General features: G+C 34.7%; 2 protein-coding genes across 5 annotated transcripts in view; one reads left to right on the top strand and one right to left on the bottom strand.

Annotated features, from left to right (window-relative positions):
* The first annotated feature begins 398 nt into the window (after nucleotides 1-398).
* Nucleotides 399-14,416, top strand: LOC139994666 (uncharacterized). 4 transcript variants are annotated; one of them, XM_072017532.1, is made up of 7 exons: nucleotides 399-662; nucleotides 1,200-1,550; nucleotides 1,707-1,929; nucleotides 2,107-2,426; nucleotides 3,936-4,013; nucleotides 10,209-10,403; nucleotides 11,573-14,416. In XM_072017532.1, exons 4-7 carry the CDS (start codon nucleotides 2,409-2,411, stop codon nucleotides 14,192-14,194), a joined length of 2,913 nt encoding a protein of 970 aa, XP_071873633.1. In that variant the 5' UTR covers nucleotides 399-662; nucleotides 1,200-1,550; nucleotides 1,707-1,929; nucleotides 2,107-2,408; the 3' UTR covers nucleotides 14,195-14,416. The 4 variants fall into 4 exon arrangements, with proteins under 4 accessions (XP_071873633.1, XP_071873631.1, XP_071873632.1 ...); XM_072017530.1 differs by lacking the exon at nucleotides 399-662 and having other exon boundaries at nucleotides 1,134-1,550; XM_072017531.1 differs by lacking the exons at nucleotides 399-662; nucleotides 1,707-1,929 and having other exon boundaries at nucleotides 1,134-1,550.
* Nucleotides 14,417-16,264: 1,848 nt separating this feature from the next.
* Mgl (low-density lipoprotein receptor-related protein megalin) overlaps nucleotides 16,265-23,145 on the bottom strand; it is a 37,935-nt gene continuing 31,054 nt past the window's right edge. Inside the window, exons 9-18 of the mRNA XM_072017529.1 lie at nucleotides 22,892-23,135; nucleotides 22,189-22,796; nucleotides 21,731-22,023; nucleotides 20,842-21,597; nucleotides 20,443-20,697; nucleotides 19,831-20,337; nucleotides 19,273-19,649; nucleotides 18,381-18,979; nucleotides 18,172-18,277; nucleotides 16,265-17,911 (exon numbers count right to left, since the gene is read on the bottom strand). Of these exons, the coding sequence (XP_071873630.1) occupies nucleotides 17,636-17,911; nucleotides 18,172-18,277; nucleotides 18,381-18,979; nucleotides 19,273-19,649; nucleotides 19,831-20,337; nucleotides 20,443-20,697; nucleotides 20,842-21,597; nucleotides 21,731-22,023; nucleotides 22,189-22,796; nucleotides 22,892-23,135 (4,021 nt within the window). The 3' untranslated portion in view covers nucleotides 16,265-17,635. The remainder of the gene's footprint in view (nucleotides 17,912-18,171; nucleotides 18,278-18,380; nucleotides 18,980-19,272; nucleotides 19,650-19,830; nucleotides 20,338-20,442; nucleotides 20,698-20,841; nucleotides 21,598-21,730; nucleotides 22,024-22,188; nucleotides 22,797-22,891; nucleotides 23,136-23,145) is intronic.

Below are 23,145 nucleotides of genomic sequence, written 5' to 3'. Positions count from 1 at the left end.
ATAATGCTCAGAAGAATAGTGATTTCTGTAGGGGTCTGCATTACCAATAAGGTAAGATACATTAAGCAGCAATATAAAGAGGGAAAAAGAGGGAAAAAGGATGTATATTTAGATCGTTAAGGATGATACTTCATAATTTTAAAAGCTATGAATTAGTGAACACGAATTTAAACTCGGAAATCTGCAATTTTTAATTACCTAAAGTCGAACGATTGTAGTTAAGCATACTTTACTGATGTACTATAAGTATCACAAAACTATAGTTCGATTTACAAAATACGCTAATGACGAGTACCGATCGAATTTGGAAATTGATTCTAGTTCTAGGAGTACCAATTAATATACATGCTACAGATATTAGCATAACAGTGCCAGAACTAGTTCTATGTTAATCTTATCTCATAATAGTACATTTAACTGTTATAATTGGTATACAAAAAATTCGTTATGTAATTTTTCAAACATCGAACCGGGAAAGATCAAATTATAACATTATACTATTCTCTCTCTTATAATCCTATTCTCTTTATTCTCTTTTTGTATTATAGGTTTCGTAAAGATGTTGAAAGTGTATATTGACGATGGATGCTACTGAACGCAGTTTCTGTTTGTTCTAATGAGACGAATAGGAATACACACGAACTAGTGAAAGGTAGTCGAAAGTAAGCAGTGGAATCGAATAACTAAGGCAAGACTATTTATTGCCTACTCAGTGATAAACTGTAGAAAAAAGTATCATGCGTCGTTGGGCGAAACTGTTCCAAAAAAAAAAAAAAATAATTTATTCCTGCTCGGTTCCCTTGCAAGATATGCTCCGTTAATTTAGTCCAATTATTTCATGTGACTATTATGTTTGCTTTCAGTTAGGATTAGATACAAATTATACATATATTAGTACATTCTATAGAAAGGTTATTTTTATGGAAATAAAATGTTACAAAATTTCATTGCTAGGTTATGTATATAAAACATATGTTGATAGGGTCTTTTATTCGTAAATTCAGCTACTAGTATTGCGAAATGTTTCATTTCTAGTTAGTATAATTACTAACTATTATATACTAGTAATTATAATGTAATTTATATTACTATAATTGATATAGCATTTACAAATACATTTACCATACTTTGAAGCATTATAAATGTTTTCAAAGCGTTTCCGGATTTTTTCATTTAATAATTTGTTATTTTATTTTTAGAATATTTTTATACGAATAATGTAGTGAGTTCGAAGCAACAAGAGAAATGGTAAACTTTCCGTTTCTTCTGTGTGTTTTTTAACGCTTGGTCAAGAACTCGGTTATTAATTGCAATCATAACTGGTGGAAGAAGAAAGGAAAATCGCAGAATCACGAGGAATTTGCTGGTTCCATCAATGTCACTTTCTCGACCTTTCATTCGACAATTTTTCCTCCCTCCACGGCATTTCGCGCGCGAATCGCCAACAAAATTAAACATAGTTACATATGAGACATTTCTACTTCTGACGGTAGTCTTGTAAAGCAGTTGCATACCATCATCTGAATAACGATATTTCAAGCGACTATACGGTATGTAATCATATTTTATTTGACCGTATTTAACAAGTAGATTACAAATGTTTAAATTTGTTTCTGTGCTTTCTTGTGAATTATTTATCTCATATATTAAGCATGTCCTACTACTTTATCCCGCCTGTTTTTCACATAAACAAATATCGTTTCTAGAAGATAACTTGAACAGTTGCCGCTTTTTCGCAAGTTACCAAAAAGAAAAAAAAAAAAGGACATTCTTTGTACACCTATGCATAAAACCTTCGTACACATCATCATCTTTAAAAATTCAAGATTGTCCTAATATTTCGTCACGGAGTGTGGTAATTAAACTGAGGATTTTTATGCTCTTATGGGAAATTTAGGGGCGTAGAAATGCACGGAATGCATGTAATATGTAAATATCCAAAATAGAGTTTAATAATTTATTATGATATCTGGTAGGTGAAACAAGTTTCTATTTAAATTCCATTCCTTCAGTTATGTTTATAAAAATATGAATTTGCATAAAAATCTGCAGTCTAGTAATAATAGCCATTTTTATTTTATTTCCTGGTTAAATCATGTTCTACAGAACGGAATATCGATGTCGACTAGTGTGTGTATCCGATGCTGGTCAAGAGATCTTTAAAGGTGACCGTAGCTCTCTTCGAACTCCTTTGATGCGTGGGGATAACTGGAGCTACCAGTTAAGTCAAGTGTATCGCGTCGGGGCGAAGTAGTACACTATTTCTTTCCGGAGTGCGTGCATCGGATCGAGGTTCCAGAGGATTGGCAGCCGTATAAGAGAATAGAGAAGAACATCCTGGAAGTCTAGGGAGGGCAGTACGCGCAGGAACTACTGTTCAACGACTCGCTAATCGACACACAAAAGACATGAATCTCCTTTATTTCGTAAGTGTCTTTTTTTTCATTTAACTCTTTCGATTTCTCTTGCGTAAAAGATAGGAATATTTTTTTTAACAAGAATGCTGAACGAATATCGAAGAAATCATAAAAATTGCGAAAATACAAATAGTATAACAGAGTGGGAATTTTTAAATGAAAGTTAAAATTAAAAGATTAAGCATTTATGAACTTCTGTTCTCTCTAAGTGTGTTCTAATTAACGTTTTCAACTTTGAAAATTTGTTTGAAAATAAAATGTTTTTTAGTAAAATTGTTGAGTGAATTTTGGAAAAAGACTATAGTAAAATTGTAAGAACATAAATGGTACAGTATAATCGGAACTTGTTAATGAAAATTACAATTAAGAAATTTAATATTTATATACTTCTATTATTTATTTAAAAAGTTTCTATATTCGCAAATTTAATTTAACATCTCCTTGTAACTTATTACAAATTGTTTTAAGTAAATTTCATGAATTTTGTTATTGAAAAACAAATAAGACTTTTTACAATACAATTAGTTAAAATCCCGAGTAAACGTTTTTTCATTTATTCAGAAATTTGATTTAACATCCGCTCATGAAATTTGTAAACCCATTACGACTGCCAGAACTATTTATAGTTAATGTATGTGCAACAGTTAGAAAGTAATTAAATCTTCAATGAAGAATCGAAAGTAAACTTGAAATAACGATACTAACGTGTTTACTATGTTAATAAGTTATATATAGAATACATATAAATATTTTTATCATTGTTACCGAAGAAGTAATATTATCTTCACGTTATGCATTGTGACTGACACAATTCTTTCCAGTGACAAAGCCATCTTCATTTAACTATATCCCTGTATATTTTTTTTAACGTTCCATTAAAAACTAATTATTTTTGTGTCTAGTAAAAATATTGCTCGACATCAGGAAGCCCAGAAAACACTGACGATTATGATGATCTTTGCCATTAAGGGCGAAGTCGATGAATTTAATGGAAACAGGAAATTGGCTGACTATAATTTTGCTTATATTGTATAGAAGTATGGGGAGAAATAGAATTTAATGGTTGCAAAATTCTATATGCTTAATGCTTTGCAAATTCTCCACTTCTAGTATTTTATCTTTTTTTTCCTTATTAAAATAAAAGAGAATAAGTCTCTATGATTTAAGAGTATAAATTTTATCATACTTTTATTACTTTGTCGATTCTCTTGTATTATCATTAGTTATTAGTAGACTGCGGAGTTTTATATATTCGGATGAAATTTAAAATTGCAAAAATGCACGAAATGCACATAATACGCAAGATATCCAAAGTATTATATCCCATAGGCATAATAGTCTCTATGTATTCAATTAGGTTTATAAAAATACGAGTTTAAAAATAAGAGTTTAGTATTTATTTTTATATTATTGTATCCTTTTCCTTTTTTAGTTTTAGTATAGTAGTAGTATTCTTTTATTGTGAATGTAGCAGAGGAGAAAGAAGAAATTGATGAAACAAATTGTTTGTTCTTACAGGTGGCTGCGGTTATATGGATAACAACCGTGACAGCGACATTGGAATCCGATTCCCATGGAAACTGGAGCAACGAAAAGGTAAACGCGAAGAACTTTCCTGTATCATAATACGCCGACGATTTGCAAATCTTTTCTCAAGTGATTTCATTTTCCCAGCTCCGATTACTGTTTGCAGATCTATTTGCATTCCACTCTTCTAAACTTCCAAATTAGTTGGTGAAGATTTCTATATTTCTCTCTTTTCTAAATCTGCCACACAATTTTTCTATGTATATTTTCTAACTTTTAAACTAAAGGACTTTAACTGAAAGGAAATTATTAGATAAATTTCCTTTTAACATTTCTACTATAACAATTTTTAGTAATTTTAAATAATCTTTTTCATTATTTATTGCGAATTTCCATTAAATTTTAATGATATTTGTTACAAGAAAGCGGGATTCTTCTGACTAATAAAAAAGTTCAGATTAGATAACAGCTATATGCAATCCAAGAGAGAAATCTCAATCGGTATACTGGAGAAACGGTGTGTCGAGGTCGTATTAGCACGTCTGCTTCGAGGAATTCACCAAACCACTTATTTTCCATCCCCCTTTAATAATCCTTGTCTTTCCACGTTGATTAGAAAGTTTTGACTTCCTGTTGCTTTGCTATGACGTTAATGTATAGCATATCATTCCTCCTAATAGTATTTTGATGAACCAGTGATCGATTTTATGACATCACATTGATCATAAGGAAACAATTGTGAACAATTTCATTTTATGAATATCGGTATTCACAAGTAGAATTATTGGTTGAGAGCTGATTAATGAATTAATTATCTTGAGGATTATTGGTTCAGGGTTTTTTAAGTATTTTTTAAAAAGTCAATTGTTTTTTTTATCACTATATATTATTTTCTTAAGCAAACGAAAGATACATTAACCTTATATTAAAGTCTCTATATTTTTTATTGAAGAAAATGAAGATTATTAAATATCTTTTAAAAGATTCACTATTAGTGTTTTCTTAACATAGATCAAGTTCCATAAATTGGCGAAGCTATTAAGCAAAGAAAATATATGTGTTTCTATTAGCCTCTCTGTAATACCTTTCAACGAAGACGACTATAAATATACCTTTCAGAGAATCTATTACTAATATTTCCATAACCTAATTCAAATTCTATAAATTAAGGAAACCGTTAAACAGAAGAAAAGCACAATGGTTGCTACAAAAGAAAATTATCATCGTTTGTTACTAATATATATATATCATCCTCGGAATCAATTAGTACTGTTTCCATAACCTAACCTAAGGTTCTTAATCTAACCATAAGTCGGAGGAGCTCGATTCGCTTGTCCTTGAGAATGCAACAGTGAACCGAACTCAGAGCGGAAGTTACTTTCGACGCGGGACAAACAATACAGAACAAGTTTCGTTGCCTTACGTAAATCAGAAGAAGAACCTTTCACGTGTAACCCCCGCGGACCAATAGACACTATCCGGGGACATCCTTAACCTTCGGGCATAGAAATCTTTAACCTCGATCTACTTGCGGGCGTCATTCGAGTGCTACTTCGTGTACTGTCTCGACGACGCCTTGAACATACTTCTACAACTATGTATCTTGGTGGTTTTTTCAATTAATGATGCAGGAGGAGATTATTTTGAATGGGAAACCAAATTTAGATTGATTCACTAGGCAGAATTGATCAAATTGCTATACATAAAGAGTTTCAGAATTACAAGTTGATCAAGTACGTGCTAATGATCGATAATTATAGATTAAACATTGTCAAACGAGGGTAGCGGTACATGCCTAACCTCACTTTATTTTTTAAATATAATTTGGACGTAACCATTGTTTGACCTACGTTTCGCTTGTATCTTTGCATTTTCAATCGTATGTATAAAATAATGATTTGCTATTTTTAATGGGAAGAACAAAATAGTCTTGCGGACAAATAGAAATATTCAAGTCTTGTAGATTTCATCTTAGCAACATTTCAAATAATCTTTAATTGTTTGCTTATTGATTGTCCAGTCGAATGGCCTTCCAACCAACCTTCATCCGCAAGTTTTAGGTGAAAGTCGTCCTTAACCTTCGCATGCTGCCTAGGTCATTTCACTCGCGTCTCATTCTCTTCCGACAAGTCCATCTAACAAAGTATAGCTTACACTTTCCCCCTGTGCTTCTACCCAGAAACGTTTACCCGCAACCAACGTGTCATTACACGCTTCGAGAAACGACTAGAATGCTTGTTTCTTGTTCGCTTATCAGCAGCAAGTATAAAGTGGTCGAGTCTATTTTCAATTTTGTTAAAGAAGGTACGCCTTTATGCTTGTACAGATTTTTATGTTAAGGTTGTAATAAATCTAACGCGATCTGGTGGAATTTATCGAAATGTCGTGTGATGTTATAATTTCCATTCTTAATTTGCATAATCCATGAATAATATTCCGTGAATCACGCAGGATTTTATTATAATTCGCTGATATTACATGTTTCAAATTTGTATAGTTTATAGAGTACTCATATAGTTGTCAGAATTTAAACTTCGTATCGTAATTTAGATTTTCTAGGAATTTTTATTTTTGTTAGAGATTATTTTACTTTGAATTACCGACATTTACAGAATTTCTGAGATAAGGGCAGCATTATTTCATAGTTATCTACTTTCTCTTCTGTAGGTCACCTGCAGTAGCTTCTGCCCGACGTGAAACGCAATCTCCTGTAATTAGGGTTCGCAACCCGATTCATAAGGAAAGGAACGTTACTCGGTTAATTACTAGAAATCGTAATTAATCGTTGCATCGATTACAGTCGCAGCGAAATGCAAAATATATTTTTAGTAATATCTCGGAGAAAATCTCTTCCACTTTTATATCAGTATTCTACTCTCGTTATTTTTCCGAAAATTTAAATAGTTTAGTTAGTATTTAGTTAGTAAATGTGGTGGATACTTATATAAATTAGTGGTTTTACAAAATTTTAGGACTCTAAGATAAACAAGCAGTTATTTACAAGAAATACGATATAGTGGTTATTCTGGAGGATATACACACAGATAAAGGAATTTCTTCATACAAAAACTGCGAATACTTTCTCCACGCACTTTCAGATGAAAGCTGGTTCAGGGTTGACCCACCTACTGTCAAAAATTCGACGTAAACGATCCCGGTCGTTCCCTTTCTCTTTCTCTTCTCCTCCTCCCACATGAGGTAACAAATCTTTCTGCAAATCTGTTTACACCTTCTCTGCTCCAATTTAAACGACTCCGTTTTTTGTTTCAGGAATTTGTTCACTGGTGATTTAATGTCCAAAGTAATCTTTCTGTCATCATTCTACTCAGAAAGTAATTCTTTCCTATGATCTAATTCTTGAAGAAATGTTCTATCGGTAGAGCCATAATTAAATTTTTTATTAATCATCTAATTTAAAAAGAGATTATCCTCCGGGCAACGAAAACTATAAGAAGCTTTTCACTAGGATATAAATTGATTCTAAATGATTCTTTTCCTAGCGATACAATTCCTGGAGAAATATTTCATTAACAATGTAATGACTAATTTTTCTCTAGCAAATCAAGTTTTAATGAAATTTCCCATTAGGAACGAAATTCTTGAAGAAATTTTTACTAGAGCTAGCTTCCATAAGAAGTTAAAGATCTTAAAGCTGATACACTAGTTACGGAGACCCTGACAAAGACATTGACCATTCCACCAGTTCTGCATTTTTTTCAACGAGCCATAGAATGTGAAAGTGTTGCTCTTTGTCGGTCGTGTGTATCGAAAGAATGTTACAGAGTGCAGGACAATTCTGTACATGTTGCTGCACCATAATAACAGCCTCTCTAATTAAAAAATGCTTACCTCTCATTCTTCAATCTCAAATGAAAGGGAATCTATTATTTATCTTCTCTGAGTTATAAGTTGGAATAGTAAAACATTTTTCTCTTTTTAACTGGAGAAAATGATTTTAGTCAGCACAAAACATGCCAATAAGAAGACAATCTTTCTTTGCTGTCTTATCTAGTGATTTCTCTTTTACCAATGCTGATTTCATCTTGTAAAACATCGTTTACCGATTATTTCCAATATTCTGAAAGATCCAGAGCAAGTGAAGATATTGTCGACTGCATTCGGAGATTCTCCTTTTAGGGAGAAAAACCTCAAACAGTTCCCAAGCCGCGTCGCGAATTTCTCCAGTGGTTATTTCCAGCAATTATCGGACAAGTTCTCTAAAGAATTCATCAGAATGTACCAACTATTCTGAACAAATGAAATATTGTCATATTATGTGGGTTATCCTAGTAACTTTGGTGGATCATACTTTTATTCTAAATGTGATTATGGAAAAATCACAGGGGAACATCTTTTTACTACTTAACAAGCATTATACTTTAGACTATTGTATTTATAATTACTAATTACACTTCTCAACTATATTGTCTAGAACCTTAAAAATTTGAAAAGATATAATCTGAGGAGTAAAAACAATTAATTTCAATTTCAAGCCAATTAAATTTGTCCAACCCGATTTTATATGGTATAGTATATAGTGCATGCTATATCTTAACGTTTAACACTATAAAATTTTGCCAAACTTTATTAAACAAAGAGTAAAGTAAAAATACTATACTAACCAATTACACATTGTATTCCAGATTATTCGATAATAAATGAGTAATAGAGTGAAGAAAGGAGGCATGATGACAAAAAGGAAGCTGGGTCCTATAATTTATTGGAAGTGCATTCTAATGTGAGAATAGCCAAAATAGCTTGCTTTTAATAAGATTCAGAGCCGGTGCGCGACTCTCACTGGTTTTTCTTTTGCGCGAGCTGCAAGAATGCAGCGCGCATCTTTTCCTGTTTCGCCTTTCTTCTCGCTCGAATGGTACTGGAGAAAGGGAGACCGGTAGTCGGTACCGTAACGTCCACCTTTCTCTCATCTCGCCTGGCCAGCTGCGTTATTTTCAACCTCCTCTTGCTCGATGATACTCTACTTAAGCAAAATTTGTATCTTATATCCCCATTAATCTGATCTGCACCTCCTATGATTGTCTTCGATCTACCATAGTCCACAAAAAGTGTCACTAATTCTTCAAAAAAATCTTATAGTTTCCTGTGAGTTGATGTTTTAAAGAAACATTAGATTTATTGAAAATGGAATCTTTGGTTTTCTAAGAATTCTTTAGAGGACTCTTAGTTATAATATTTCTTACTTATTTTATATTTTAATGTATTCTTTATAAATATCTTCTTCTTTTTCTTTGCTTTTCCATCAATCCATAAGAAGCTGTTTGCAGTAGAGAAATGAATTCTTCAAAAGAATTACATAATTTTCTGTGAGTACCTTCCTGTTCTTGTGATAAAAGTTTCTAAAGAAACATTGGACTTATTAAAATAGAATCTTGTTTCTATCAACGATTCTACAGGGAATTCCTATAGATAGACACATAGTCTATAAAAGACAACTTATTTTTATTTCTTCTGAATCATTTATAATATATTCAAAGGTCTCTAAAAATCATAATCAATTATCAATTTCACAAACAACCAAATTTAGCAATTTCATTGGTGAAAGTATTTATTTTGAAATTATTTAACACATTCTATTAGTAGTAAAAAGTAGTAACTAACAATAAAATGAATTAATTATCAATTAGTCGAGTGAGTTTCACCAATTATTATTTATTTTTACCAAAATCATCGACTTGGCGATTTTCTACTCTCGTTTGCCCACTCGGGGAGCCGTGAGTTTCATTTCTAGAGCTTCTTCATGATCTGTTTTCTACTTCTACTTGAAACAAATTGGGTCAGACGCTCGGCCTCGCCCACTGGCTCGTGCCTTGATGACTGGTACAGCCTGTCTATACAACGCGAAGCATTGCTTCTCTTATTGAAACACCGGTGCCTTCTGTGATTCTTTTTTTTAACAACAGGAAAACGAACCATAAAAATCTGAACATTATTGGAAACATTATTTCAAAAGGTTCTTCATTATCTTCTTCGAGTGTTTATCCTGAATGACAATACAATAAGGCGTTGATTAATGGAGTAATTGATTATTCAAATATCGATCAATGGAGAAAATGGTATCAAACAAACCAACCGGAAGAAACTAAACACAGTTAAAAACGTTATTTTACAGAATTTTCTATTATCGATGGATTTCGAGCTTTATGAATTATAATACTGTAGTAGTATAGAATCAATTATTGGAATGTCAATTAATAGATCATTTGATGGTTGATGATATATTAATAACATTTTTTTCATTTATAGAAACTTTTTGAACATGCCTATGATCAAGATCTACTCAATAGCCAGAAACAAGAGGAAACTGAAAATATCGAACAACAATTTACAAATCAACATGAGAGAATCTTCAATTCCTCTGAAATTGCCAAAGCTATTAAAGAAGAGGAAGAAACGCTGACTGTGAAATTTCTTAATGAGAAAAAGGAAATTCATCAAGTGGTAGGTACACGTTAATTTATTTTTGGATACAAGATCCTACACAAATTGGATAACTGAAAGTCATTTAACTTTAGAAATATTATTAGACTTTATCACCTGATGTAACACTAGAAATTTATTTTTCTCAAAAATACATGAAACGTCCAAACATTATTATAATACCTGGTAGATAGGACAAATTTTTATTTAAATTTTATTTCCGTTCTAATTATAGTCATAAAAATATAAAAATTTAGAAAAACCTGAATTATATTCCAAAACTATTTTTGAAAGAATAATCTATTATTATTTTAAACTTTAAACAAAACACAAAAGATATTTATCTTTATTTACAAGCAAATCACATTTGTTAATGAAAATACTAAATTTTGTTGATTTATTAATATGTTAAAATAGCCTAACTGGTTTAAACGACTATATTTATAACTAATCGATTGGTTTTTGAGAGAACTAAAGGAATAGAAGGATTTCCTCGCTTTCCCTTCCTGATTGATGGAAAGTATATAATTCGCCTTCGATGCTACACAAAGCGCTGACTAATCATATCGAATATTTGCGTCATTGAAATCGTGTAAACGAATAATAAAAACGTGTGAAAAATTACGTTAGTCGTGGTTACCGTCATCTCTTTATATAGATAATTTATAACATCAGGAATTCATATATATTGCAAGTTCCACGCGCATTTCCATTCTCCAATAATCCTCTGACATGCGCTTTCTCTCGAGCGTAAAAGGAAACGTCTGCAGGAGCGATTATTACGCTGTCCAGGTGCATTGGCGTTTATTTTTGCGTAAACAACCATACACCACGTGAATGCACGCCGGTTCTTTCAGTAAAAATATCTAACTTATTTGTAATACTTAGTTGAATGTTGGGAAATTATAATTACTACTAGATAGAATTAATTTTCTTTTTTATCTAATTTCTTTTGTTCATTATTTTGGTATTCTTGGTTTTAGAGTTGAATGCTTAATGATTTTGCTGAAATTCGTATTTTTATCGAAATTCTAATTTCCATGATATCAATAACGTTGATAACAATTTTAGCATTGATCATTTATTCTCTAGGGTTTCATTATTTCAAATAATAATAACAATTTATATATGTATATATTATCAATATACTTTGTACATATTTAATAATATAATAATATACATCTTTCCAGAATGAATCCCAACAACAATATCCTAAACAATTAGTTCAACCATATATCCTACCTTTGAAAGCAAAAAGCTCTTCAGAAGACATATTAAACGAATCGCTCGATACCATTTCGAGGTTAGGAAGGACCAGTCAAAGTGCATTTAACGAGACAGTCACAGTGGAGTACATTCCGTCTCAAGAAATAGTTCTACAAGATTCGAGCACAACTAGCAAATATTTCTCTCAAGAAAGTAACGCCAGTGACATAGATCAATCTATACCAGAAGAAAATCTAGATATTGAAAGTATAGGCGAATTTGGACAACGAGTACGTAGCTCATCCTCATCCAGACCAAGAAATAACGAGAGTCACAGACGATTCAGAATAAGACAACCTTTCGATGCTTCATCGGTTTCCGAGGATCAAAGAAAACAGTATAGAAAGAGTGCTCGTCCTTACGTATCCAAAAAATTGAATACTTCAAATAGTAATCTAAACACGTCCTTGAAAGAACGACTTCCTTTCTCTCTAATGAAGAGCACAGAGTCTCAGAGAATCTTGAAGCAGAAGGAAACTGATGGAGATCGTGCTAACAGTTCATCCATAATTAAGGATGCTTCTTCATCAACTTCTGCTCCCATAGTATCAGTTTCTTTAGGCAAATTTTCTGGACCAATAGTGGTTCCAGACCTTCCACGACAGAAGAAATACTCCTACACTACCACACCTGATTATACTGATAAAAACGAGGTTTCAAAGCTAACCACAGCTGTAACGGAATCAGTAAAATCAAAAGTTTCAGAAGATGGATATTTGGCAGCACCACCTGTCATCCTAAATCCTCTGCAGGTTGGTGTCGCCTTGATGAACGCTGGGCAAGATTTAAATTTAGTCAATGACCAAATCACATTGACAAAACTATATCCCCAGGACAAATCTGAGATCCCAGAAGTTACCAAGATTGATACTCAAAGCTTGGTTCAAAGCGACGCCCCAGTGTCTAGTAACTTGAGCTTCGACAGTGATCAGGTATCGCAACAAGAGCAAATTTCTGAGGTGGTAGCCACGAACTCGCCAGTTCAGTCGGTTGAAATCCAAAAATCCGTAGAAATATTCCATACAGCCCCCATTCAGGAGATCCACTACCCTGTGGAGTTCATTCCTAGCGCCCAGCAGCTGCCATTAGTAAAACAGCATGCACAGGAAGACTATAGAAAGCCAGGAAGAAGTCAATCGAAGGATCAGAGACAAAGCCAGATTAATATATACAGGAGCAACGAGATCTTGGACGAAAATATTAACAACCAAGAACATAGTCGTTATGAGTATAATGTGAATGAGAATGACGTTATTTATTCAGCAGGAAGTGGTCAGGTCGATCAGACCGTGGCTTTGCCTCGTCCAGTAGACGTCAAACCCATTTTCGGGGTTACGGGGCAAGTAGACGGCGCTCAATATGATCAGGTAACACATTCCAGAGTGCAAGGAATTCCTGAAACAAAAATTAAATTGAGTAACTACGAGCTGCCAAAGGGGCCAGCCCCTGCCGTTGCACAGCCATCAAGGGGAATAGAGAGTCTTTCAGGTTTGACTAATTTAGAAAATCTGCAAGTGAATCAAGAAGCGCCTCAGATTCTGCTGACCAAAGTTACCAGCGAACCACCGACTGAATTGAGGCTTCTGATGTCGATGTCACAGCCGTATTCCGTGGAAAAGAACATCCATGTGCCTCAGACGGTGGACGTGATTGAAAAAAAGGTGCCATACCCAGTGGAGAAAGTGATCGAGAAGCAGATAACGATTCCCCAACCATTTCCTGTACACATACCGATAGACAGGGTAGTAGAGAAGCAGATACGGATCCCATATCCTGTCCACGTGGAGAAGGTGATTGAGAAGAAAGTACCATTCGCCATCCAGAGGTTCATCATACCTTTACCAATTCATTTTAGGGTTTCTCAACCGGTTTCAATTCCGGTGGAGAAGGTGGTAGAGAAACCTGTACCGGTACCAGTGCCTGTGGAGAAGGTCATTGAGAAGCCAGTGCTCCTACCTAGACCGTACTCGATAGAAATCGAGAAAGGTAGACCTTATCCCTTGGAGAATAGTAAACATATAAAGTCAGCCCCAATTTATAATATTCAGCCTGATGGTAATTATCAGCAATCGGTAAGGCAGAATTTCCAGACACCAGTGGAGCCAATTTATGGAACTGATAATGAACAAAGTTACTATAATTCGACAAACCAGTTTTATGGACAAGGGTATTTGGCCTTGAATCGTCCTCATGCTAGGCAACCATTGATACACTCATTGCCGAAGAAATTTGCGTCATACAGCGTTCAACATCCTCATTCGGTGACTTATTCAGTAACTAATGGTAATTTGGTGGCTTATGGAAGGACGTCGGAGAAGGACAAGGTTAAGGACGAGTACGTAGGTCCAGTACCAAGGAAAACTGCCACTACAATACAATCCAAGTCTCTGTACTCAGCACCGGATGTTCAGACAACGTTAAGAAGAACGAGGCAGGAAATTGGTAACACTGGAAATTTCAGGCAGTCCAAAATGGAATACGGGTTCAAGCCACCCATGGTACCTTCGGTCCAATATGATGAACAGACTGCAACGAAGGTGGAATAATTTACGTAAATCATTATTTTATATTTTTGTTAATGAAATTTCGAGCATAAGTTTTGGAATTTTGGAATAACTTTAAATTCGTGATAATTGCCTAATAGAATTCTTGGTAATTAAAACATTCCATTTATTACCGCAGATCATAAAATTTCCAAATTTTGAAGTAACCTCAAATTTCTTTATGATTGTTTACTGTGATTTGTAATAATTAAAGTATTTAATTTCGTTTCCTAGTTACTTTTTTGTTTGGAATTAAAATTTTACTTCCTGAAGGAAAAAGGAATGCGGGACATGATGATCATATAAACAGGTCTCGACACTCGCTAGGAAAAACCGTCCAAAGATTGAGTCGTGACTAGTTGTGGGAAGGCAACAAAATTCGAGACAGATAGACAGAGATGAGTAAACTGTCTCTGTCTCTATCTGAGACATTCATAACATGTCACGCATGGGTAGAATGATAACTTTCTTGTCCCTCCATGTGGATTTTTTATAACTAATCATGACTCAATTTTCGGACAGTCTCCTTTAAGCTTTGATATATGAGTGTCGAGATTTATTTATATAATAGTGAGGTGCGGATTTCTACTAAACGTCCTTGCACAATTCTCCCCCCCCCCCCTTGTTAGTCACCTCTTACGACAAGCAGGGGCTACTGTAAGTGAATTCTTAATCCCCATCTACAGAGACTTATATACAGTCGATAAAGTTACTGGGCAGTGGACGTCATCCATCCTTCAGAGCACTGTGGGGAACGTAGATTAACTACAACAAATGCAAAGAATTTTCCCCTAAATCATACCTATTATTCACTTACAAATATTAATTTTACGATTATAAATGCAATGTAAATATGAGAATATAGAAAAATGTATTATATTTATTATGAATGCGAAATCATTAAAAAAATATCTCATATATCGAACAAATTTCTTTAATTGTGATTTTTTATTGGATTAATTATACTTTAGGTAGTAAAGACTGATACATAATATAATTATAGAAAATAATGTATTCGATCTTTTTATGTTGCATTTCAGAGCCGCATAAATTGATTCCATTTCAATTAAATACAAAATTGTGACTAATGTCTTTTTTACTTTAGAAAAATAAATGATACGCTCACAAATTACTGTATTTTTTAACTAAAAGTATTTCATATTTTTGTATACTTTAATCATTGTATCTTTTGTAGCAAAGATACTATTATTTTTTTCTTAATTATATATTAATTCCATAATTAGATTAAGATTAATATTAATTTTTGTACTTTTATTAAATTATTTGTAACATGGAATATATTATATTGTTTTCATTATAAAGAACATTATTCTTTATTGCTCCCTATTTTATCGTTTTAATGAAACCTACCTATAGATAAAAGGAATGCACAGTGGTATAATTCAATGTTTATTCTTGGACGGTACCTGTTTAATTGCTCGAACAATATATATATATATATATACATATATATATATTAACAATCATCGTATTTCGTCGGGACGATACAAAAATACAGAAAATACTGATACAGTTAAAAGTAATAATTAAAACATTCTGGAGCCCCGCCCAGGAGACAAAGTCGATTTCTGATGATGATGCGCATTAATTTACCCATACGCACATACATACATATACATACATATATATTTATATATATAATATTTATATTTATATATATAGATTTCTTTATTTATATATAGTTTTATGTATAATCTGTAAAGAAGGTGAGTCAGTGCCGCTCATTTTCTTCGTTGATCTGTAAAACATATGTACAACGTTCGTTTTACATTACATTAAAAAAAGAGAGAAAAAGAACAGATAATGATCGTACAGTAGAAACTTGATTAACTAGTCAGACCGTAGAACTTTCTAACCTAACCAACTAACTTTGCATTATTTAACTTTCACTTCTTCATTTAAAACTTATGATAAATTGGTAAATTTATAAAAGAAAAATCTGTTTTGTTATAATTTGCAAAAAATATCGTAACTAATCTTAACGTTGATGACGAAAAAATTTTGTTAATTGGTAGATGAATGTTGGTGAAGAAAAAGTCACTAACTAAGATGTAGATTTAACAGTCTCTATAATTTGATACGCAATATACAACAACAAAACTGGAGATTCTGAAGTTACAAATCTTACAAAATACTTTCGATTTTTTCTATAATCGAGATTCTACTGTACCAAATAATAAATCTTTCAAAAAAGGAAGAAACAAAATGATACAAGATTCCTCTCTCACTCATGTTTAGGGACGCACAACAGAAAACGGGTACGCTTTGTTCATTTAAATGATTACCTCGCATACTCGGGCCTAATTTGTAATTTTTACGATCACAGTTGCTACGGAAGAAAAACTGTACACTGACGTTCCTCGCGCATAGTCTAGAAAAATGTACAAACGCATATAACAACGCTTACATGCGGCCGAGAAAGCTGAAAAAGAGAAAACCTTTTCTCTCTTTTTTTTTCAAAACAGATTCGTCTCTCCTATCATTACGAAGAAAACGCATATTTTGTGAAATGACACGCTCGTCGAGGTCTGTCTTCTTTTTTTAACGTACAGTCCCTTAAGCGCCCGTTATAATTCACCTCGAGTTGTCTTCGAAGAAAAAATATGGAATGTTTTGCTTTCATTATGTTACATGGACAACGTGATATTAATATTCTGCGATAATCGTATTTACAAGACTTACAAATCGCACCTAAGAGGACACAAACCCGTTACCAGTTGCACTTCAATCTCAATACATAAAAAGCTAAAACACAATTCTTTTTTTCTCATTATGTTATAGAAGATTCGTGCAATTTATTTTTATCTGTTTTAATGTATTTTGTTTATAGATAGATAAAGTTTTTGAGATAGAAGTGCCACAGATACGAGAGCATTCCTATATAGAAGCAGTGGCGTAGTCAGATGCACTTTTCTTTTTCTTCTTGAACTTTACTGTAAATAAGCTGTAAGCTCAGTACACAAAAAATTTAATCGCATTCCATTCCAGAATTTTACAGTGATATACGTTGCAAAAAGTCGTGTTGTACATACTCAGTCTTGTGCTCCATTAAAAATTGCCTTCGTTAAAGATAAATGTATACGATATGTGCACCTGGTGAAGATTGATGGATAGTTTGAAGAAGTAAACCCTATACCAATAATACAGTTCGGAACTCTGTTTAGATTTTTGAAAAGAATTATTAGTTATTACTAGTTTTAAACTTCAAAATAAACCGATGACGTGTTTATATAGATCAAAGAAATAACAATTACAACAAATTTGCGAATAGATCAATACGCCACATCATACAAACACTTGTCAAATTTCCTAAAAATCTCTAGATCGATTCTATCTTGCCGTTACGTTATTCAAATGAGTCTATTTGCTTTCCAAATCACCTGAAATTTCTAACTACGTCACTGCACCAAAGAGTTAAACTATTTAACACTCGGACTTGTCTTCCTCAACCAACTGTTGTGTATCTTTCCCCGAATCGATGGGTGTTGGGTCGAGTTCTCTTCTCTTCAGGTGCAATTGTGGTGGATCCTTGTGCTGGATGCTAGATGGTTTCATCTCAGCTGGCAATTCGTACATACTACTAGCGCCGGTACCATTTGTAGCGCCTGTTTCTGTGTTCACCGCGTCGTACATGGGGTTACTAAAGTCCCTGTTCTTGTTACTTACGTCACCAAGGTTGTACTCCACATCCAGAGGTTCCTATCCAATAAATAAGATTTTTTATTAAGACAAATTACTTGATAATTATGGAGATGTGAAAGACATTTTCAAAAGTTTCATAATCCGAAATAATTCAGTCTTATGCCGGAAGAACATCGAAGCTATCAAAGAGGGATTTCAAGTGCTAAGAATTATTACAAAAAGATTTGGCTATTGTTTCCAGTTTTCAAATAATTTCAAAATCTATTTGAGTTATGTCACTTTTGAAATACATGTACAATATGAAAAATTGTGTTTACCATTCTTTCATGAGCAGGTACGCCAAATTCAACATTGCTTCCTTGTCTGAAGGATACACTCTGAGCACCAGTTAAACTGCCAAGATTTACTACTCCAGGTTTACCACTGTAAAAATTACCAATGATGTCGGAATAATTTGTGCATGGGATAGATTATGAATTACAATAAGAGACTTTAAAGATAGAAACTTTGGAATAAAAGAACTTACAATGGTCGTTTCTTTAGCACCATAATAACAGCTGCAGCTCCAAGTAGAACCAAGACAGAAACAACAATGGGTATAACGATGGCTGCAGTAGCATTGCTCGACCTAGCCCCTAACATAATTTCACAGAATTCTCCATGGAAAAGATTTGGACAATCACACTGCAACTTGTCTTCGACTTCCTGACATACTCCACCGTTTCTGCAAAGGCAGATTCTCGGTGCAGGAAGTGGTCTTTCATTAGTCGCGTCGCAATGACGTTCGTTGGACCGCATCGTCTCTCTTTGTTGCAGTGGACCAATACTGTCTGAGCACAGACAGCGATATCCACTAGGAATCGGGACACATAAATGGGTACACTGATCCTCGTGGCAGGGATTTCTTAAAGAAATGTTGTATTTCTGTTGATGATACACCTTAACTCCTCCTGAATTAGGCAGGGGCTTGACTATGAGCTCTGGTACACCTCTGCCAAATTTATCCTGTCTGAACAGTTCAGCGGATCTCCTGGTCACCCAATACAGATTGTTTTCAAAGGTATCCAAAGATACTGGGTGTCTTAGGCTATCTCCTTTAAGGATAACTTTCCTGTTCGATCCATCCTGAAAAAAGTGGCAATTCTTGAAATGAAGTGAATATTTTGTACTTAACTATTAGGTCACCTGAAAATTTCCAAACCTTTTGCTGTATCTAACTGCAATGCTACATAAATATTTCAAGTATTATATTACGTTACATTGATATATTATATATGATTATGTTTACAATAACTTGCATTTCTTTTATTTAAAATAGTGACTTGCTGATTTTCTTTTGCTCAGTATATTTCAAAGACCAAATATAAAAATGCAAAGAAGTAGAAAACTTTACAAAAATTGCATCAATTGGAACTTACCTGTTCAATAGATTCAATGGTGTTAAGCTTGCTGTCAGCCCAGTAAAGAACATGCTGCATAGAATAATCAATAGTAAGCGCAATAGGTTGTCCAATTCGATCAGAGACTAGTTGTTTCCTTCTGTCGCCATCCATCCAAGCGATTTCGATCTTGGGCTGGCTTCCAACGTCTGCCCAAATGGCTCGACCTAGTTCTGGGTCTACTACGATAGAGGTTGGTATTTCTAGACCGACTGTTATCAAACTTCGACGGTATCTACCATCTGCCTTTGAGACCATCACTCTTCCGAATAATGTTGCCCCTGAGGAATCGATTTCTGTCCAGTAGAGATTGCCGGAAATCCAGTCTACGGCCAAACTTGTCAGTCCTGACTCGCCTTCAATAAAGATAATAGTATATCTTAAATTGATTGTATAGTATATCTATACGACTGCAATACCAATATATGCACTATAGTACCATATATATAATAATAAATAATGTATTGAAAGTGTGTAAGTGTTGACAGTAGAATATATCTTAATATAACAGCGTAAAATTATAAGCAAAGAAATTACTCTTTATATTGAGATCCTGGGCGTATCCAATCTTCACTTGTCCACCTTTAGCGTTCACCATGTACGATCTCTTAATGGAATTATCATAACCATCGATCCAGAACACATACTCCGACTTGGGATCGAAGTCCAGAGCCTGTACCCTCTTTTCATTGGCAATAACGTCAATTTCCTCTTTGTTACGAGGATCGTAAGCTCTAATTCCAGGACCATTAGCAAATAGGATCATCATATCAGTGTCTAGAGCTTTACAGACGCCACTGCGATTGTCAGACAGTTCAAATCCTTGCCTGCAGGAGCAGGAATAAGTGCCATTTAGATTAGTGCAGAGCTGAGAGCACTGGTGCTGACCAGTAGCACATTCATCGATATCTTCACAATGCTTCCGGTCATCTTGCGCGATTATGTAACCGGGATAACAGGCACAAATGTATCCTGCATCAGAGATGTTGTGACAATAATGAGAACAGCCGCCTTTATTGCTTTCCAGACAGGGCTTATTGTGATCTGTGAGAGAAATAAATGAATATTTGATATTAATAACATTTTTAAACTTGCAATTTAGATAACATAATAACACAAACATAATGTTAACGAAATTTTTAGACTTACGACAACCAAGTTCGTCAGAGGAATCTCCGCAGTCGTCGGCAAAGTCACAAAGCTTCGACCGATCGATGCATTTCTTATTGGCACAAGTATACTCTGTTATGGCATCACATGGACGGATTCTGGATGCGCACATGGTCATATTGTTCTCGTCAGAACCATCACCACAATTGTCAATGCCATCACACAATTGATATTTAGTGATGCATTTATGATTGGCGCATTGGAATCTCCTAGTTGTATCGCATTTGAAGTTTGCTGTAAAGTATGAAGTAACATGATTAAACTGAATTCTATGATTATGTTTATGAAGGTATATCATCCTGATTGTTTATTAGAAGTTCAGGGATAAGGTATTTTAAATATCATAGATATAAAAGACGAAGGAAATAAAAATCGTACCACACATGCTAGCATTTTCATCAGAACCGTCACCACAATCATCGCTTCCATCACATATATCAGTAAGATAGACACAAAGGTTGTTATCACACTGAAATCTTGTTTGTGGGCAGTATCTTCCTCCTGGATACTTTGGCGGACAACCAATTTCGTCGCTCATGTCTCTACAATCACGTGTGCCATCACATCTTAGATATGATGCGATGCAGTGGCCACTTGCACACTGGAATGTATCTCCTTTGCACACGAATTCTTGACAGCCATTCTCGTCACTGTTATCGCCACAATCGTCTTCAGAATCGCATCTCCACCTGGAGGCGATGCACTTGCCATTGTCACACTTGAACTCAGATTCTGAACATTCTCTATAGCGATCCTTGCACATGGCTTCGGCTTCATCACTGCCATCCCCACAGTCGTCAGCGAAATCGCAGAGCCATTGTTTAGGCACACACCTATTATTGGTGCATTTGAAGTCCATTTCAGGATCACACTTGGGACAATTCTCGGGAAGCTCGTCGGAACCATCGCGACAATCGTCTTTGCCATCACAGAACAGCCATTTAGGTATACAACGATAATTGGCATGACCTGGACAGCGCTGCCAACCGGTGGTACAATTTTTTTGACGACACATGTAGGCTGGCTCGTCGCTATCATCGCCACAGTCATTGTCAGAATCGCACATCCATACTTTCTGAATACATCTGCCATTCTTGCAAGTGAATTCTGTGCTTGGATCGCATGGTCGATTGTCTGCAATGGTAAGACAAAGGTATTATGAGTATTTAATGACCTTCATGTGATATATATATATATATATATATATATATATATATATATAGTTGGTTATAACTAGTTATAATGGAATTTAGAAAAGAAGACTTACGACAAATAGCGGGGTCTTCGTCACTGCCATCCTTGCAATCAGCATCCCCATCGCACTTCCAAGACTCGTGAATGCAACGACCATTGGATTTGCACTTGAATTCCAACTCGCCACATTCTAAGTTACAGTTGGCTTCATCACTCTTGTCCCCACAGTCGTCAGCACCGTCACAGACAGCTACACTGGGTCTACAGTTACCATTTGCGCACTGGAAAACGCTGGGTCGACACACTCGAGCTACACAACTGGTGGGTTCATCTGAACCATCTTTGCAATCCTTTTCACCATCACACCTTTAAAATAATTAACTTTGTCGTTAATCCATGAATGCATGATATTTCCAAATATAATAGTATATGTCTAAATTGCCAAATATTTGCCAACAGAAACTATAGTTAATTAATAATTAATTTTGATATATGCTTAAAATAAGACCACTAGATGTGTTTCATACTCACATCCAATACCACGGAATGCATTTTTCATCCGGAGGACCACATCTGTGCTGGCCAGCAGTGCAATTAGCTCGACATGTCTTTCCATCTTTGTTTAAAATGAATTGATTTGGGCAATTGCATTTGTATGACGTGACGCCAGGTTGACCGTATCCTTCTAATAGATAGGAACTTGCGGGTGGTGAAATTAGACACAAGTGAGAGCAACCACCATTATTCTCAATGCAAGGATTGTTATAGGGCAGTTGTCTCAGAGGGTGGTACGCGTGGATATCGTATGGTCTGTGAGTGGTATTTCTAAGTACTCGTAAATTAGCTCCGGAAAATTTGTCTGCTCTGCTGATTGCCTTTAGGTTCCAGTCAGTCCAGAAGATGAAGTCATCGAATACAGTAATGGCAAAGACATGGGGTACTGCAGACCCGGAAAGAACTTTCCGCCTATTATGACCTTCCAAGTCAGCAAATGCAATGTAATCTAGATGAGCATCTGCGTAGAAGATTCTATCGGTGAAGTAATCGATGGTCAGAGCGTTAGGCCAAGCTATATCATCCTCCCAAGTGAGAATTCTTGTGAAGTTACTGCCATCCATTCCCATTTTGCCTATGTAAGCCTTCAAATTAAAGGAATTATTTTGTTGAGTGTAATATTTCATAGGCTTGATTCATATTCTGTAATTGAAACTGTTTTAAAATTAATGAAAATCACCTGAAGGTGCCATGAAGTGAAGTACAGGTATCCTGTGCCAGGATGAACAACAATAGCACGTGGGTCAGCTATGCCAGTTAACAGAGTCTTTCTGTTGGTACCATTAAGCTCAGCAACATCCAAGTGTTTAGCATGGCGGTCAAGCCAGTACAGTTTCTTGCCTACCCAGTCAATTGCTATTCCTTCCAAACCAAGACTATCGTGTCTAATGATTGCTTCTTTCTCTCCTCCTGCAATAGGTGCTCTGCAAAAAA

The sequence above is a fragment of the Bombus fervidus genome, chromosome 15, assembly GCF_041682495.2.
Source record: "Bombus fervidus isolate BK054 chromosome 15, iyBomFerv1, whole genome shotgun sequence".
Lineage (NCBI taxonomy): Eukaryota > Metazoa > Arthropoda > Insecta > Hymenoptera > Apidae > Bombus > Bombus fervidus.
The sequence above is the reverse complement of the archived record's forward strand: the minus strand, read 5'-3'. Positions and strand labels throughout refer to the sequence as shown.